The sequence below is a fragment of the Portunus trituberculatus genome, chromosome 27 (assembly GCF_017591435.1).
Source record: "Portunus trituberculatus isolate SZX2019 chromosome 27, ASM1759143v1, whole genome shotgun sequence".
NCBI classification, from domain to species: domain Eukaryota; kingdom Metazoa; phylum Arthropoda; class Malacostraca; order Decapoda; family Portunidae; genus Portunus; species Portunus trituberculatus.
Genome location: NC_059281.1, coordinates 5,486,870 through 5,504,507, shown reverse-complemented (window position 1 = coordinate 5,504,507; position 17,638 = coordinate 5,486,870). Strand labels below are relative to the sequence as shown.

At 43.1% G+C, this 17,638-nt stretch overlaps 1 protein-coding gene across 1 annotated transcript in view; it reads right to left on the bottom strand.

Moving 5' to 3' along the window:
* Window positions 1–856: 856 nt before the first annotated feature.
* LOC123509714 overlaps window positions 857–17,638 on the bottom strand; it is a 52,734-nt gene continuing 35,952 nt past the window's right edge. The window contains exons 4-5 of the mRNA XM_045264223.1: window positions 10,516–10,731; window positions 857–1,674 (exon numbers count right to left, since the gene is read on the bottom strand). Coding sequence (XP_045120158.1) covers window positions 1,324–1,674; window positions 10,516–10,731 — 567 coding nt within the window. The 3' untranslated portion in view covers window positions 857–1,323. The remainder of the gene's footprint in view (window positions 1,675–10,515; window positions 10,732–17,638) is intronic.

Below are 17,638 nucleotides of genomic sequence, written 5' to 3'. Positions count from 1 at the left end.
TGGTGACATTAATACTGATGACTAAGCTGATCTGTGGACTCACTGACTGACTGACTGACTGTGTGATTGGCAATGACTGATTATATGGTGTGTGTGTGTGTGTGTGTGTGTGTGTGTGTGTGTGTGTGTCATCAGTCAGCATTTGAGGTAATGAGATTGTGATAGGATGATGGTGATAGTGACAACTGTAATGATAATGATGCATGATGGTAATGGTGAATGATAATGATAATAATAGTAGTAATGATATTAATAATAATGATAATAATAATAACATCAATTAGAATAACACTAAGAATGACTATATATATACTAAATGACTATAGATGAATGAAAAGGAAAGAATGAATATAAGCAGAGGAGGAGGAGGAGGAGGAGGAGGAGGAGGAGGAGGAGGAGGAGGAGGATCATAACTAATCCACTAAACTCTTCATACATTAATTAAAAGAAAAAAGTAGACAACAACAAGGATTCGAAAATTTTGAGTTACCGGTAATAGAGTCGGAACTACGAGTCATAGTGATCCGAACAGTGCTTCACTTCTCCGGGTTTAGAAGTAGTGAGTCACCCGTCGGATACGAACCATGACTCACCTACGGAATGCTAAAAACGAGTCGCCAGGATTCGAAACTGACTCACCGGTGGGTTTCGAAACAGTGAAGTGAGTGAGTCAGTGGATTTCGAGACAATGAGATACCGGGTTTTCAAGGTTCGAACTGTGAGCATTGGTGGGTCTGAACACTGAACCGTGAGAGCGTGTACGTATGTATGTATGTATGACTAACGACGCTTTTTTATGTGTGTGTGTGTGTGTGTGTGTGTGTGTGTGTGTGTGTGTGTCTTTTTTTCAGTTTCGTTTTGTTTGTGGTGAGTTTTTTTCTTCCTTTCTCTTTCTCTCGTGTATTTTCTTTATTTTTTTTCTTGTCTTTCTTTTCGTTTTCCTTACAACTTCACCAGATCCGCTTGAGAAATTATCTTTTATTCTTTCCATTTCTTTCCTTCGGTGTATATTTTTCATCACGCTTTGGAAGAAAAAATGAAGGCATACTTCTTTTTTTCTTTTCTTTCTTTTCTCTGATTTGTTTACCTTTTTATTTTTTTCTCCATCTATTGTCGTGTCATACATTCTCTCTCTCTCTCTCTCTCTCTCTCTCTCTCTCTCTCTCTCTCTCTCTCTCTCTCTCTCCCAGAATCATTAGGGCCTTGTTATCTTCGCTGTGTGTGTGTGTGTGTGTGTGTGTGTGTGTGTGTGTGTGTGTGTGCACTGATTGAGAACGCGTGTCAGCCACCACCCGTGTGCGCTTCCCTTCGTCGGCGCCTTCTTCAGTAGACCTCCCGCCGCTCGTGCCCCGGGAAGATAGGCTGAAGGGGGAACTCTTCTGGCCGAGCGGGAGGGGGCGGGGTGACGGCTGTGGGGGGGCAGGGGGCAGGAGTGACGGTGACGGTTCCTTGGGCGGGGAGAGGGGGCGGTGGGGGCGGCGGGACGGGGTGCAGGAGTGGTTGTTGGGCGAGGTCGTGGTCGTAGCGGGCGGTGAGCGGGAGGGAGAGGTCTTCCATCCGGCGGGAGGAGGTGGAGGAGGTTGAGGATGTGGAGGAGGAATGGAGGCGGTGTCGCAGCCAGCAGAGGCCGTGACACCTCCATGACCACCCGTGGAAGTACAGAATGAGCCACCCCTGCAAATAGAAAACGGGACACAGGTGACTAATTAAGTACAGGTAAACCCTAGAATTAATAATGAGTACAGGTAAATCTCGTAACTTATAATAACAGGTTGGTGGTAAGAGTCAGTTTGAAGGTAAAAGTTTCAGTAATAACCCTTATCAACAGAAAACGCGATATAGATGACTGATAATAATATGTCAACTCCAAATCAATAGAAAACGAGTAGAAATAAAGTAACATCCAAAGAAAATGAAAAGGAGATAAAGATGTACTAATTAAACATTCATACAGGTAAAGGTGATCATAAATGAATGAATAAATGATAAGTTTTTAGTTCCGAGTCGACAGGAGGCTTCGAAATATAATAACATGCCCTCGAAACAGAAAAGCAAGGTGAAGGATGCTAGCAGGAGAAAACAGTCCTCACCAGACCGGCTCCACTTAACCGATTCGGCACCACATTGACAAAAAAACTGTCCCATATTTACACTCAAACGGCGCCACTCAAACCAACGCGGCCACACACTGACAAAAACTACCTTATTTTTATATTCAAACAGAGGCATTCAAACAAATTTAGCATGACACTGACAAACAGTACCTCATTCTCATACTCAAAGGACGCTACTCAAACCAATTCCGCTACACTGAGAAAAACCGTCTCATTTTCATACTCAAACGACTGCATTCAAACCAATATAGCCACATGAAGACCAAAAGTGGCCCATTTTTATACTGAAACGGCTCCATTTTAACCAATTCGGCCCCATACTTTCAAAAACTACCTCTTTTTATACTTAGACAGACCTACTCAAACCAATTCGGTCCCACACTGACTAAAACTGCTACGTTCTTATACTCAAATGGCGCCATTGAAACAAACTAAAACTGATCCATTCTTATATTCAAATAGCGCCATTCAAACCCATACGGCCCCTCTGTTACTCAAACTGTCCCATTATGCTAGAGAAATTATACAGCTTGTTTAGATAAGTCACGCTCTTGCTGCACTCTGGCGACGAACAGCGGAGATAGCTCAAGATCCAGTGAGTAAGTAACCGGTACTGGCAGTCCTTCCGTGATAATGGGAATCGTACTCTATGAATTTCTTATTCCTTCGCTTTTACACTCTAGTTCCTTAACCCCCTTCAATACTGAGATACACTTTTACCTTGAGATTTGTGTACAATTAGACCATTTTATTGACATTAGCACGAGTCCATGGAGGTTAGAAGATTAATAGCCACTGTCTTCACTATTTTAATCCCCATATAAGTTTCCTAAGTTGTATAAAATCGCCAAAATAGTAAGCAGAATGAAAATGGAAACGCGTCATGGTATTCAAAGGGTTAAATTGGTGAGTGTTCCTTATTGTACATACACGTGTTTGATTCATACTTAAACTCCTTCAGTAGTGGAATGTTTTTTTTACCATGAGGTTTGGGTACGATTAAACGATTTTTTTTTAAACATTAATAAGGGTCTGTGGAGGTTAAAAGATTAAAGGTCAGAGTCTTCACTATTTTAATCGCCCACCTAAGTTTCCGAAGCTGCATAAAATCTCCAAACAGTAAGCAGAATGATTATGGAAACGCGTCGTGGTACTGAAAGGGCTAAAGAAGCGGAGTTGCAGTGTATAATCTTGTTATTTGTTGGTATCGTGTTGGTGAAGGCCATTCTAAGCTGGGACCCTTTTCTCTCGTAACCATTAGGACAGGTAAAGGCGGTGCTGTTATCTTGTAATTAATTATAAAGGTGAGGAGGGCCTTTGGTAAATGTTAGCTTTGATACGTCGGTGAAGAGGTAAGGTAGAGCACAGGTTAATTAACGACAGGTATATGTTTGATGAGTTTAGGTACATAGGTAGATGGGAAGGCGGAAGGAGGTTAATGGTTAATGGTCAAGTAAACACGAAGTAGATGGGAAAGAGTAAGATGTAATGATGGATAAATGTGACAGGCTAATCAGTATTTTGACAAAGGAAGGTTAAAAGATACACAAAATACTCGTAGGTAGGTAAAGGAGTAGAAGGAAGGGATAATGAGTAGGTTGACAGCTAAATTAGAGAGTGACAGGTTATTAATAGTGTGACGGAAGGCAGAGTGAAGCAAAGACAGGTAGGTACGGAAGGTGAAAAGCTAATTAACACTTGGACAGGTGAATTAGGTAACTCTTAATTAGTTCAGGTCAATAGTTCACAGGTACACTGGTTAACACACACACACACACACACACACACACACACACACACACACACACACACACACACACACACACACACACACACACACTCTCTCTCTCTCTCTCTCTCTCTCTCTCTCTCTCTCTCTCTCTCTCTCTCTCTCTCTCTCTCTCTCTCTCTCTCTCTCTCTCTCTCTCTCTCTCTCTCCTCCTCACCCTCTTCCATGAGTTAAAGTTACAAGAGTCAACATGAGAAGATAAAATACCTTCCCATTCCTCCTCCTCCTCCTCCTCCTCCTCCTCCTCCTCCTCCTCCTCCTCCTCCTCCCAAATTTCCCTCCTCCTCCTCCTCGACATTATTTTTATTGCATCTTCTCTCCCTCCTCCTTTCCTCTTTCCTTTATCCACTCACAAGCTTTATCTCTCCTGTTCCCTTTTCTTTCCTTTTTTCTTTTTTTCCTGCTTTTTTTTATTTTATCTTTCCTTTCACAGTTTGTTTCTTTTTTTTTTTTTTTATTTCAAAAGGTTAGTTGTTCTGTGTTGTCTTCCCTCCTATCTCACTCCTCCTCCTCCTCCTCCTCCTCCTCCTCCTCCTCCTCCTCCTCCTCCTCCTCCTCCTCCCCTGCACATGTTGCTTTTTTCTTTTTTTTATTATTTATAGATTCTTTTCTCTTTCTTTTTCCATTTTTCTCTGGTTGTCGAAGAGAGAGAGAGAGAGAGAGAGAGAGAGAGAGAGAGAGAGAGAGAGAGAGAGAGACTACGTTCGAACCCAGAATCACCACCATCACCACCATAACAACAACAACAACAACAATAACAACAACAACAACAACAACAACAACAACAACAACAACAATAGCAGGCACCCTCAATGACGTTCCCAAAACAAAAGCACAACGATACATGAGCGCAGCGTTGCCAAGAGAGAGAGAGAGAGAGAGAGAGAGAGAGAGAGAGAGAGAGAGAGAGAGAGAGAGAGAGATAACACGTGAAATATATGGCAAGAGATGGCAACACTGCATTGTTTCATGGTAATAATAATCTCTCTCTCTCTCTCTCTCTCTCTCTCTCTCTCTCTCTCTCTCTCTCTCTCTCTCTGTTGTTAATGAAATATTTTGCAATTTTTATTTAATTTTAATGTTGGAGAGAGAGAGAGAGAGAGAGAGAGAGAGAGAGAGAGAGAGAGAGAGAGAGAGAGAAACGATGTGCATTTGTTTAGTCGCATGTCAAGAAGGAGGAGGAGGAGGAGGAGGAGGAGGAGGAGGAGGAGGAGGAGGAGACACAAAAGAAATGAAGTAGGAGAAAAGAGAGAAATACGAGTAAAAGAGGATAAGGGGAGAAGGAATGGATGACAAAGGAGGGGGAAGGATGGGGGAAGAGGGAAGGAGGGATGATTGAAGGAGAGGAAGAGGAAATGATAGGAAAAACTGGAGGAGAAGGAGGAGGAGGAGGAGGAGGAGGAGTAGGAGGAGGAGGAGGAGGAAATGGAGGGAAGGGAGGAATGGAATACGGATATAGGGAGTAGGGAATGAAATAGAGAGAGAGAGAGAGAGAGAGAGAGAGAGAGAGAGAGAGAGAGAATATATCTAGAAAACCTCACATAAAACCGAATTTCTCTCTCTCTCTCTCTCTCTCTCTCTCTCTCTCTCTCTCTCTCTCTCTCTCTCTCTCTCTCTCTCTCTCTCTCTCTCACACACACACACACACACACACACACACACACACACACACACACACACACACACACACACACACACACACACACACACACACACACACACACACCAAACGAAGCCAAAGATATGACAAGGCAGGAAGGAAAACGAAAAATACTAAGAAATCTGTCCTTTTCACCAGTCACCTTGAGTTCTGACTGTCCTGGCAAGGTACCAAAGGAAGAGGAGGAGGAGGAGGAGGAAGAAGAAGAAGAACTCTGAGGAGGAGGAGGAGGAGGAGAGAGAAAGGAAGGAGGAAACGTAGAGAAACTGAACCCAAATTTACTTTTTTTTTACCTTAAGGTTTACTTGGTGAGGAAGGAAAGGAGAAGAGAGAGAGGAGGAGGAGGAGAAGGAGGAGGTGGAGGAAGGGAAGGAGGAGAAAGGAGGAGGAGGAAGAATGGAGGGGAAGAGGGATGAAGGAAGGAAAGGAGGGAGATAAAACTCTGGAAAGCACACTAAAGTTAGATTTATAGACCGACATTGTGTGTGTGTGTGTGTGTGTGTGTGTGTGTGTGTGTGTGTGTGTGTGTGTGTGTGTGTGTGTGTGTGTAGTTCACCTCGGTCGCCTGCTGGTCACCCAGCCAGTCTTCCCCATTACGGAGCGAGCTCAGAGCTCATAGACCGATCTTCGGGTAGGACTGAGACCACAACACACTCCCCACACCGGGAAAGCGAGGCCACAACCCCTCGAGTTACATCCCGTACCTATTTACTGCTAGGTGAACAGGGGCCACACATTAAGAGGCTTGCCCATTTGCCTCGCCGCGCCAGGATTCGAACCCTGCCCTCTCGATTGTGAGTCGAGCGTGCTAACCACTACACTACGCGGTGTGTGTGTGTGTGTGTGTGTGTGTGTGTGTGTGTGTGTGTGTGTCACCTGAATATTAAGTGTTGCAAATGCCAGTGTTAGGAACAAATGACAGCAATATTGTTGAGTGAGAAATTATGAAGTTGTCAACTCTCTCTCTCTCTCTCTCTCTCTCTCTCTCTCTCTCTCTCTCTCTCTCTCTCTCTCTCTCTCTCTCTCTCTCTCTCTCTCTCTCGGTGTCGTCTGTCAGGGATAACGAAAGTACAGAGAGAGAGAGAGAGAGAGAGAGAGAGAGAGAGAGAGAGAGAGAGAGAGAGAGAGGGGGAATGGACACAGGAGAGGGGAGGGAGAGGGGGAGGGAAGAAAGGACTGGATATTTGTTCATGGCAGGACTGGAAAGGCTAGAAGAACCTCATGACCCGCGCTCACTGGAACACACACACACACACACACACACACATACATACATACATACATACATACATACATACAAACATACAGACAGACAGATGGAGATAGATAAAGGGATATATTGACAGACAAACAGACAGATACATACATACATACATACAGACAGACAGACAGACAGACAGATAGAGATAAGTGAAATCTTAATGATGGATATATTGACAGACAGACAGACGAGTAGATAGACAGATGGAGATAGATAAATAGATAAACTGGGTGATTAAGAGGGAAATAGACAGATAGGTAGGGAAAATTGAGTAAATGAATAGATAAGGAAATGTTTTAGATAGATAGACAAAATAGACAGAGAGAGAGAGAGAGAGAGAGAGAGAGAGAGAGAGAGAGAGAGAGAGAGAGAGAGAGAGTTACATATATCACGAAAGACAATTGGAGAAAAGGAAACAAAAATATAGAAATTGACACACTCTCTCTCTCTCTCTCTCTCTCTCTCTCTCTCTCTCTCTCTCTCTCTCTCTCTCTCTCTCTCTCTCTCCTTCCACCACTGTCACCACCTATACACATACTCTACCTTCTCTTTCCCCTTTTTTCTCCTCCCTTTCTCTTTCCTCTCCCTCTTTCTCTCCCCTCCCCCTCTCCCCTCCCCCTCTCCCTTCCCGCCCGTGCCGCCTCGATGCACCTGCCTTACAACTACCTAATTGGGCTGCTAACAGGTGCTCCAGGTGTAATTAATCTTAATGTGGCAAAAGATTTTCTCAGGTGTGACTTGATTGTTAATTAGTAAAACCGAAAGGTAGATTTTTTTTCCCTCTTTTCTTTTTGTTTTTGTTTTTTAGAGGAAGTTTGTAGTGTGTGTGTGTGTGTGTGTGTGTGTGTGTGTGTGTGTGTGTGTGTGTGTGTGTGTGTGTGTGTGTGTTTCAAAGTTAGATCATGTTCTTTTGTAATTAGATATAAAGAACAAAATCTCTCTCTCTCTCTCTCTCTCTCTCTCTCTCTCTCTCTCTCTCTCTCTCTCTCTCTCTCTCTCTCTCTCTCTCTCTCTCTCTCCGTTTCTCAATTTAGGACAAGGGTCGTATTTAAGTGAAGGAGGAGGAGGAGGAGGAGGAGGAGGAGGAGGAGGAGGAGTAGGAGGAGAGGAGGAGGAGGAGGAGGAGGAGGAGGAGGAGGAGGAGGAGGAGGAGGAAGGAAATGAGAAGAGAGAGAAGGAATAAAGGGAAAAAGAGCTGAAAAATATGTATAGAAATAGGAAAAAAAGGAAAGTAGGAAGGAGGAGGAGGAGGAGGAGGAGGAGGAGGAGGAGGAGGAGGAGAAGAGGAGAAGAAGAAGAAGAAAGAAGAAGGAAGAGGAGAAGAATTGCTATTATTTTCGTCACTACAACTGCCTATATCTCCTCCTCCTCCTCCTCCTCCTCCTCCTCCTCCTCCTCCTCCTCCTCCTCCTCCTCCTCCTCCCTGCAGTGTGTGGAGGAAATGTCAAGTGGTGTCAGGTGTGTGTTGTTGATTTGTCTCACCTGTGTTGTTTGTCTGTCTGTCTGTCTGTCTGTCTGTCTGTCTGTCTGTTTGTTTGTTTGTTTGTTTGTTTATTTGTTTGTTTGTTTGTTGGGAGTCTTTGTTATTCATCGGATTATTTTCTTATTTTCTTTTTCGTTATTGGATTTCTGTTGTTTTCTTTGTTGTTGTTTTTTGTTGTTATTATTATTATTATTATTATTATTATTATTATTATTATTATTATTATTATTATTATTATTGCAGTAAATCCTCGCTATACCGAACCTCTGTATAACGATTTTCGGATATAACGGCTGCATTATTTTGACCGAACAATCCTCTGATTTAGCGAATTCGGTTCGGTAAGTAGCGAACTCGGTTCGGCGAGTGAGGAGCGGTTAGCGTCACACAGCCTCGTGGTCCCGCAGCCCCGCTCGGCTCGCTGCCTCAGTGTACACCCAGCATTCGTCCAGTAATTACAGTTTATTCTTGTGGATGTTTGGAATTCGGGAAGGTAAACAAAACACTCCTGGGCGTGGCGGCATTGACTGGCCTGACGCATCACCAAACGACCTATCTGATATCGTGAATTTAGGTCGTTATGAAAGATGGATTACCGACCCTTGGATACAACGAACTTTCGGTTATAACGTTAGGCCTTTCCCCCAATCGGTTCGTTATAGCGAGGGTTTACTGTATTATTATCACTGTCATCCTCATTGTCACTCAATTTAACTTCTTTTTCCTCTTCCTCTTCCTCTTCCTCTTCCTCTTCCTCCTCCTCCTCCTCCTCCTCCTCCTCCTCCTCCTCCTCCTCCTCCTCCTCCTCCTCCTCCTCTGCTTTGCTCTCCTGTCTCTTATCTGCTTAGCTGTCCTGTCTCTCACACTGTGTAGTTAGTATAGAATAGTTAACCAAGCAGCCTAGTAAGGATCCCAGGGTCTGTTGTTGCTTGGTCTTTCCTTTGTATTCTTATGTATTCCTCCTCCTCCTCCTCCTCCTCCTCCTCCTCCTCCTCCTCCTCCTCCTCCTCCTCCTCCTCCTCCTCCTCCTCCTCCTCCTGTACTGTCCTGTCTCTGTTATCTGTAGCCAGTTAGAAGTAGATACCAAACAGCCTCGAAAGGACTAAGAGGTCTGTTGCTGTTTGACTTTCCTTTGTATTCTTTTGTATTCCTCCTCCTCCTCCTCCTCTTTCCACACAACTCGTACAGAGAACGAAGTACGAAGCAATAACAGTATCATCTCCTCCTCCTCCTCCTCCTCCTCCTCCTCCTCCTCCTCCTCCTCCTCCTCCTCCTCCTCCTCCTCCTCCTCCTCCTCCTCCTCCTCCTCCTCCTCCTCCTCCTCCTCCTCCTCCTCCTCCTCCTCCTGGGTATCCTTCGTTGGTCTCAGGATATCCTTTTGACATTACCCAGAATCCTTTGGGCCCGGAGCGCAGGATGCAAGGCGAGATTTACACACGTACGACGCCTTTGAAGGGAGGAGGAGGAGGAGGAGGAGGAGGAGGAGGAGGAGGAGGAGGAGGAGGAGGAGGAGGAGGAGGAGGAGGAGGAGGAGGAGGAGGAGGAGGAGGAGGAGGAGGAGGAGGAGGAGGAGGAGGAGGAGGAGAGAAGAGGAAGAAGAAGAAGAGGAGGAGGAGGAGGAGGACTGCATAACAGAAAGTAAGGAGGTGGAAGGAATAGGAGAGGAAGAATTGAAAGGACTAGCAAGGAAAGGCAATGGAAAAGAACGGGAAGGAAAAGGAGATTAATAAAGGAAGGAACAGGAGGAGAAGGAAATAGATGGAATGAAATTAGAAATGGAGAGAGTGGGAGGAAAGTTGAGAAATGAAGGAAAGGAAAGAAGAGAGAATGGAATGAGAAAGGAGAAACACACACACACACACACACACACACACACACACACACACACACACACACACACACACACACACACACACACACACACACATTGAGAGAGAGAGAGAGAGAGAGAGAGAGAGAGAGAGAGAGAGAGAGAGAGATTAGAGAGAAGGAAGGAAAGGAAGGTTGAATGTCCTTTGGCTAACTCTTTAGGTTCTGTAAGGGGACTGGCGACTGAGTGGGTCCCTTTATTTTCTATTGTTGCCCTTGGCCAGTCTTTCCCTCTTACATGAAACACACACACACACACACACACACACACACACACACACACACACACACACACACACACACACACACACACACACACACACACACACACACACTCACCAAACAGGCGCTGACGAGGGCTGCTGCACAATCTAGGGCGAGGCTTTGGTGGTCCTCGAGCGCCACTACCGCCAGGAACCACGAGACGCCCTCCAGCGGCAGCAGACACACGGCGCCCCGCAGGTCCCGCTTGTGCACCGCCATCACCTCGTGCTTCACTCCCTCGCGCATGTCCAGCAGGAGTTTCTGAGCCGCCAAGCACAGACCCGCGTTCACCTGATGGAGTGGCAGAAGGTGGTATTAGTGGAGGAGGTGGAGATGAAAGATGGAGATTTGTGAAGGAGATGGAGGAGGTGGAGGACTGTGAGGAAGAGGTGGAGTTGAATTGATAGTTGAGGTGAAAAGGAGGTGATAATAAGAGAGAGAGAGAGAGAGAGAGAGAGAGAGAGAGAGAGAGAGAGAGAGAGAGAGAGAGAGAGGAAAGGAAGAGGATGACATTGACATGTTTAGTAGCATTCGAGTAACAGGTAAATTGAATCTTCAGGCCTATAATAATGTTAGCTGTCAAAGTAAGCCTACTCTGGAGAGGAGGAGGAGGAAGAGGAGGAGGAGGAGGAGGAGGAGGAGGAGGAGGAGGAGGAGAAAAACAACAGAAATGAAGGAAAAAAAGAAAGAATGGAATGAGGAAAGGAGAAGATATAGAAACACACACACAAATAAAAAAGCTAAACAGAAAGAGAGAGAGAGAGAGAGAGAGAGAGAGAGAGAGAGAGAGAGAGAGAGAGACGTGCGAAGTGTCAAAGACGTCAGCACTGAAAGAGAAAGACGGAGAGAAGTCGTGAGTTAATTAAAGGTTTCATGTTGCCTCCACACCTGTCTTCTTACCTGAGGGAGGAGGAGGAGGAGGAGGAGGAAGAGGAAGAAGAGAAGGAGAGAAGTGGATGGAAGGTAAGGGAAGAGACGAAAATGGCAAATAGAAAAAACTCTCTCTTCTCTCTCTCTCCTAACCTAATGTATTCTAACCTAACTTTTAATCTTACCTTGCTTAAACCTCGCTCTTACCTTGCCTTCACTCTATTTTTAGCTCCCGTCTCTCTCTCTCTCTCTCTCTCTCTCTCTCTCTCTCTCTCTCTCTCTCTCTCTCTCTCTCTCTCTCTCTCTCTTTTTCTTCTTTTTTCTTTTTTTCTTTCTCGTGTTTTCTTCGTGTTTCTTTTTCTTCCTTTCTCTTCTTTTTTGTTTTCTTTTCTTTGTATTCTTCTTTCTTGATTTTTATTTCACGTCTGTCCTTTTCTCGTCATTCTCTCTCTCTCTCTCTCTCTCTCTCTCTCTCTCTCTCTCTCTCTCTCTCTCTCTCTCTCTCTCTCTCTCTCTCTCTCTCTCTCTCTCTCTCTCTCTTCTCCTCTCCCTCCCTCCCTCCCTCCCTCTTATTCTCCTTCTTCCTGCCTCTTGAAATGCTTCTGTCCTCCTTCCTCCTCTTACTCCTCTTGTTGTTGTTGTTTTCGTTCTTTTCTTATTGTAGTGCTTGTTCTGATTGTTCTTGTTCTTGTTCCTCCTTCTCTTACTCCTCCTGCCCCTCCTCCTCCTCCTTTTCCATCTCCTCCTCCTTCTCCTTCTTCTCCTCTTTCTTTTCCTTCTCCTTCTCTTTGTCCTTCTTCTCCTTCTCCTTCTCCTTGTCCTTCTTCTCCTTCTCCTTCTCTTCTTCCTTCATCTCCTCCTTCATCTCCTCCATTTATGTAGATAAATGTAAAGTGTTGCACATTGGTAGCAATAATGATCATACTAATTATTTAATGAACGGTTCCGAGCTTCTTAAGGTTGATGAGGAAAAAGACTTAGGCGTCATAATTACTTCAGACCTCAAGTCAAGTAAACAGTGGTGGGAAGTAGTCAAAACGGCAAACAAACTGGTTGGGTTTATCGGTAGAACTTTTCAATTTAAATCAGAAGGGTTATTCTCACATTGTTTAATGCACTCGTCCGACCTCATCTTGAATACTGTGTCCAGTTCTGGTCACCCCACTATAGGAAAGATATAGACAACCTGGAGAGAGTCCAAAGAAGAGTCACCAAATTGATCCCACGACTGCGAAACAAGCCTTACGAGGAGCGCTTGAAGGAACTCAACTTGTTCAGTTTAGAGAAGCGGCGTATGCGAGGAGATTTGATTGAACTATTTAAAATGTTCCGGGGCTTTGATAACATAAATGTAAACAACTATCTCACCATTGACAGCTCCAACACCACTAGAAATAATGGCTACAAGATTACAGGTAAGCGTTTCAGATCAGACGAGGCTAAACATTATTTCTTCAATAGAATTGTAAATGTCTGGAACTCTCTCCCAGCACATGTTGTCCGTAGCAATACGATAGAAACTTTTAAAGAAAGGTTGGACATTCACTTCACATTAACCCCTCAAATGACGTACTTTGCGCCTACATAAGATATCCTTTTTTTGTTTGTAGTTACTGTACTAGATAGTGTCACTTCTTCAATCTTTCCTATCACATCTTTGACTTTCTCTCTCCCTGTGGCCTCTTTTCTTTTTCCTTGAACCCTGATGTCATTCAGCCTCTAACTCGTAGGATCTGTAGTGGTAGCATAGGCACACAGACAGCCTCATTAGGCCCAGTAGGGCTGTTGCTGTCTGTTCCTTCCTTTGTATTCCTTTGTATTGTATTCCTCCTCCTCCTCCTCCTCCTCCTCCTCCTCCTCCTCCTCCTCCTCCTCCTCCTCTCCTCCTCCTCCTCCTCCTCCTCCTCCTCCTCCTCCTCCTCCTCCTCCTCCTCCTCCTCCTCCTCCTCCTCCTCCTCCTCCTCCTCCTCCTCCTCCTCCTCCTCCTCCTCCTCCTCCTCCTCCAAATGAAATTCAATATAGAAAAAATGTAAAGACCTACACATTGGAAGTAACAATGTACAAGCAAAATACGTAATGAATAATGTACCTCTGGCAAGTGCTGAGAATGAAAAAGATCTTGGTGTTGTGGTGTCTAAAGATCTCAAGCCGAGTAAACACTGCACAGAAGCAGTAAAGAATGCAAATAAATTAATTGGGTTCATTGGAAGAACCTTTGAATTTAAATCAGAAAAAGTTATCCTTACTTTATATAACTCATTGGTGCGTCCTCAGCTCGAATACTGTGTGCAGTTCTGGTCACCATATTACAGAAAAGACATTGAAAAACTGGAAAAGATCCAGCGTAGAGTGACCAAGATGATTCCGAGATTGAGAAACAAGCCGTATGAGGAACGACTGGAAGCATTAAATTTATTCAGCTTAACAAAGCGCAGGATAAGAGGAGACCTAATCGAAGTTTTCAAAATTTTCAGGGATACAACAACCTTGATGTAAATAAATATTTTACTATTGATCATTCCACCATAACAAGGAATAATGGATTTAAAATTACACCAAAACGCTTTAAAACCCACGAGGCAAAGCACTTTTTCTTTAATAGAATAGTTAACATTTGGAATAAGCTTCCTTCTGAAATAGTAAACAGTACTTCCATTGCATCATTCAAAAACAAAATTGATAAATATTTAAAGAATAACCCCAACAAGCTCTCTTCTTGTCTGAATAATTAAACATGATACTATATTAACTTTCTTATAGATAGATATGTAGAGTTCACCGTAGGCTGAATAATAGAATCTCCTTTCATCCTTTCCTGTGAAAATTCCATGTCAGTTTTTCCATACTGCATGGTACTTTTCCAAGCTATTTTCCATGCCAGCGAAAGCTGGAGGGAGTGGGGGGTGGGGAGGAGCCTTCTCCTGTGCTGTCCTGTCTCTCTTATCTGTAGCCAGTTAGAAGTAGTTACCAAACAGCCTCGAAAGGACCAAAAGGTCTGTTGCTGTTTGGCTTTCCTTTGTATTCCTCCTCCTCCTCCTCCTCCTCCTCCTCCTCCTCCTCCTCCTCCTATGCAAATAAATTAATTGGGTTCATTGGAAGAACCTTTGAATTTAAATCAGAAAAAGTTATCCTTGCTTTATATAACTCATTGGTGTGTCCTCAGCTCGAATACTGTGGTCACCATATTACAGAAAAGACATTAAAAAACTGGAAAAGATCCAGCGTAGAGTGACTAAAATGATTCCAAGATTAAGAAACAAGCCGTATGAGGAACGACTGGAAGCATTAAATTTATTCAGCTTAACAAAGCGCAGGATAAGAGGAGACCTAATCGAAGTTTTCAAAATTTTTTCAGGGATACAACAACCTTGATGTAAATAAATATTTTACCATTGATCATTCCACCATAACAAGGAATAATGGATTTAAAATTACACCAAAACGCTTTAAAACCCACGAGGCAAAGCACTTTTCTTTAATAGAATTGTTAACATTTGGAATAAGCTTCCTTCAGAAATAGTAAACAGTACTTCCATTGCATCATTCAAAAACAAAATTGATAAATATTTAAAGAATAACCCCAACAAGCTCTCTTCTTGTCTGAATAATTAAACATTATATTAGTATGACAATTATTGTGTGTAACTTTCTTATAGATAGATATGTAGAGTTCACCGTAGGGTGAATAATAGAATCTCCTTTCATCCTTTCCTGTGAAAATTCCATGTCAGTTTTTCCATACTGCATGGTACTTTTCCAAGCTATTTTCCATGCCAGCGAAAGCTGGAGGGAGTGGTGGGTGGGGAGGAGCCTTCTCCTGTACTGTCCTGTCTCTCTTATCTGTAGCCAGTTAGAAGTAGTTACCAAACAGCCTCGAAAGGACCAAGAAGTCTGTTGCTGTTTGGCTTTCCTTTGTATTCCTTTGTATTCTTCCCCCTCTTCTTCCTCCTCCTCCATTTCCTCCCTTCCTGTCAAATCCTTAAGCTCCTCTCCAACTCCCCCCCACTAAGCCCCTCCTCCTCCTCCTCCTCCTCCTCCTCCTCCTCCTCCTCCTCCTCCTCCTCCTCCTCCTCCTCCTCCTCCTCCTCTTCCTCCTCCTCCTCTTCCTCTCCATCTAAGCTTCCCTCCAACCTCTCCCATCTCCACCTTTCTCATAGTCTCTTCCTAGTCCCTCCTCCTCCTCCACTAAGCCTCTTCTGTCCACTCAATGCTGATGTTCCTTCCTTCGTTTTCTGTTGATGCGTGTGTGGGTGACAGCTGTCCATTTTCTATTGGATGGAGGAAGGGGAGACTGAGGCAGATTTGTGTGTGTGTGTGTGTGTGTGTGTGTGTGTGTGTGAGGGAGAGAGAGAATATTAGGTTAGGTTAGCATGTTACAAGGGAAGGATGACATGAGAGGAAAGGAAGGATAAAAGTACAAAAGGTGAGAAAAATTAGAGGAAGAGGGGAACAGTAGACGTAAAGAAGGAGAGGGGAGTGAGAGTACAAGTAAGAGGGAGAGATAGAAGTGAGAGGAGAGAGTGAGGGAAGATACAGGTAAGAACAGGTAAGGGAAGATGGTTGAAGGGGAAAGAGTTTAGGGGAATAGAACAAGTAAGAGGAAGATGTGGGGGACAGGTGAGGGGAAGGCAGTATGGGGGGGGGGGCTAATACCTGTAATATGAGGGAACAAGACTTACCTGTCGAGAAAGGAAGAGCAATTTAGTCACACGTGTTGCTAAGCTTCTTTTCTTTCCCCTTTTCCCTTTTCCCCTCAACTTTTTCCCCTCTCCTTACTCTATTTTCCCCGTCCTGTCTTTTTTCTTTCTTTTCCTTCTTCCCATTTTATCTTCATTTCTTTGTAGTCCCTTATTTTTCGTCTCTTATTTTTCATCTTTCCTTCTTTTCTCCTCCATTTTCTTTTCTATTTCTCTTTCTCCTTGTTTTACTTATCATTTTTTTTAACATCATTCATAGTTTTCCTTTCTCGTTCTTCCTGATTTCTTTTCCACTTTTCCTCTTCCTCTCTTTGTCTTCCTATTTTTCCTCCTTTCACTCTCCTCTGTTTGTTTTTTTATTCTCTTTACGTTTTCTCTCCATTTATTTTATTTTCTGCTTCTCCTTTTCTTTCTCTTTGTTTCCTCTTTTCCTTTTTCTTAATTTCCTCTTTCTCTTTTCTGGAGTTTCTTTGTTTACTTCCCTCCTCTCTTTCCTTTTCCTCTCCTTTCTCTTTTTCTTTTTCTATTTCTTCTATTCATCTTTTTTTTCCCTTCTTTATTTTCTTTGATAATTGAAAGAAATGAAAAAAGAAGAAATACTTAGAGAAAAAATTTAAGTTGAAAAAATGTGACTTGGAAAAGAAGAAACATGAGAGAGAGAGAGAGAGAGAGAGAGAGAGAGAGAGAGAGAGAGAGAGAGAGAGAGAGAGAGAGAGAGAGAGAGAGAGAGAGATTTTTGTCTGAAAATTAATGATCAAAATTAATGACTCAGAAATATCGCGAACTGAGAAAGAGAGAGAGAGAGAGAGAGAGAGAGAGAGAGAGAGAGAGAGAGAGAGAGAGAGAGAGAGAGAGAGAGAGAGAGAGAGAGAGAGAGATAAAAGGGTTTTCAGGTTGTTGAGTTAATTGTTTTGTTTGTTTGTTTATTTGTTTGTTTATTTTTGTTGACTTGTTAATTGTTGTTGTTGTTGTTTTTGATGTTGTTGTTGTTGTTGATGCTTTTGGTTTTCATCACCATCACCATCTTTTTACTTCTTCTTTTTCTTATTTTCTTCTTTTCTTCTTCTTCTTCTTCTTCTTCTTCTTCTTCTTCTTCTTCTTCTTATTATTATTATTATTATTATTATTATTATTATTATTATTATTATTATTAATATTTCATGTTCTTCTTCTTCTTCTTCTTCTTCTTCTTCTTCTTCTTCATTATTATTATTATTATTATTATTATTATTATTTCATCTTCTTCTTCTTCTTCTTCTTCTTCTTCTTCTTCTTCTTCTTCTTCTTCTTCTTCTTCTTCTTCTTCTTCTTCTTCTTCTTCTTCTTCTTCTTCTTCTTCTTCTTCTTCTTCTTCTCCTCCTCCTCCTCCTCCTCCTCCTCCTCCTCCTCCTCCTCCTCCTCCTCCTCCTCCTCCTCCTGCTTAATTTTTCCCCCCCATTTCTCTCCATCATCTTCACTCTGTCTTCACTTTGCTTCACTTTCTTAGTTCTTCTTTCTTTCCTTCTCTCCTTTATTCCTTCCTTCTTTCCCCTGTTTCTTCTCTTTCACTCCTCTTCCTTCTTCCTTTCCTCCTCATTTTCTTTATGTCTATTAGAAAGGAAACATTGGAGTTATTGTTTCTTTTACCACTT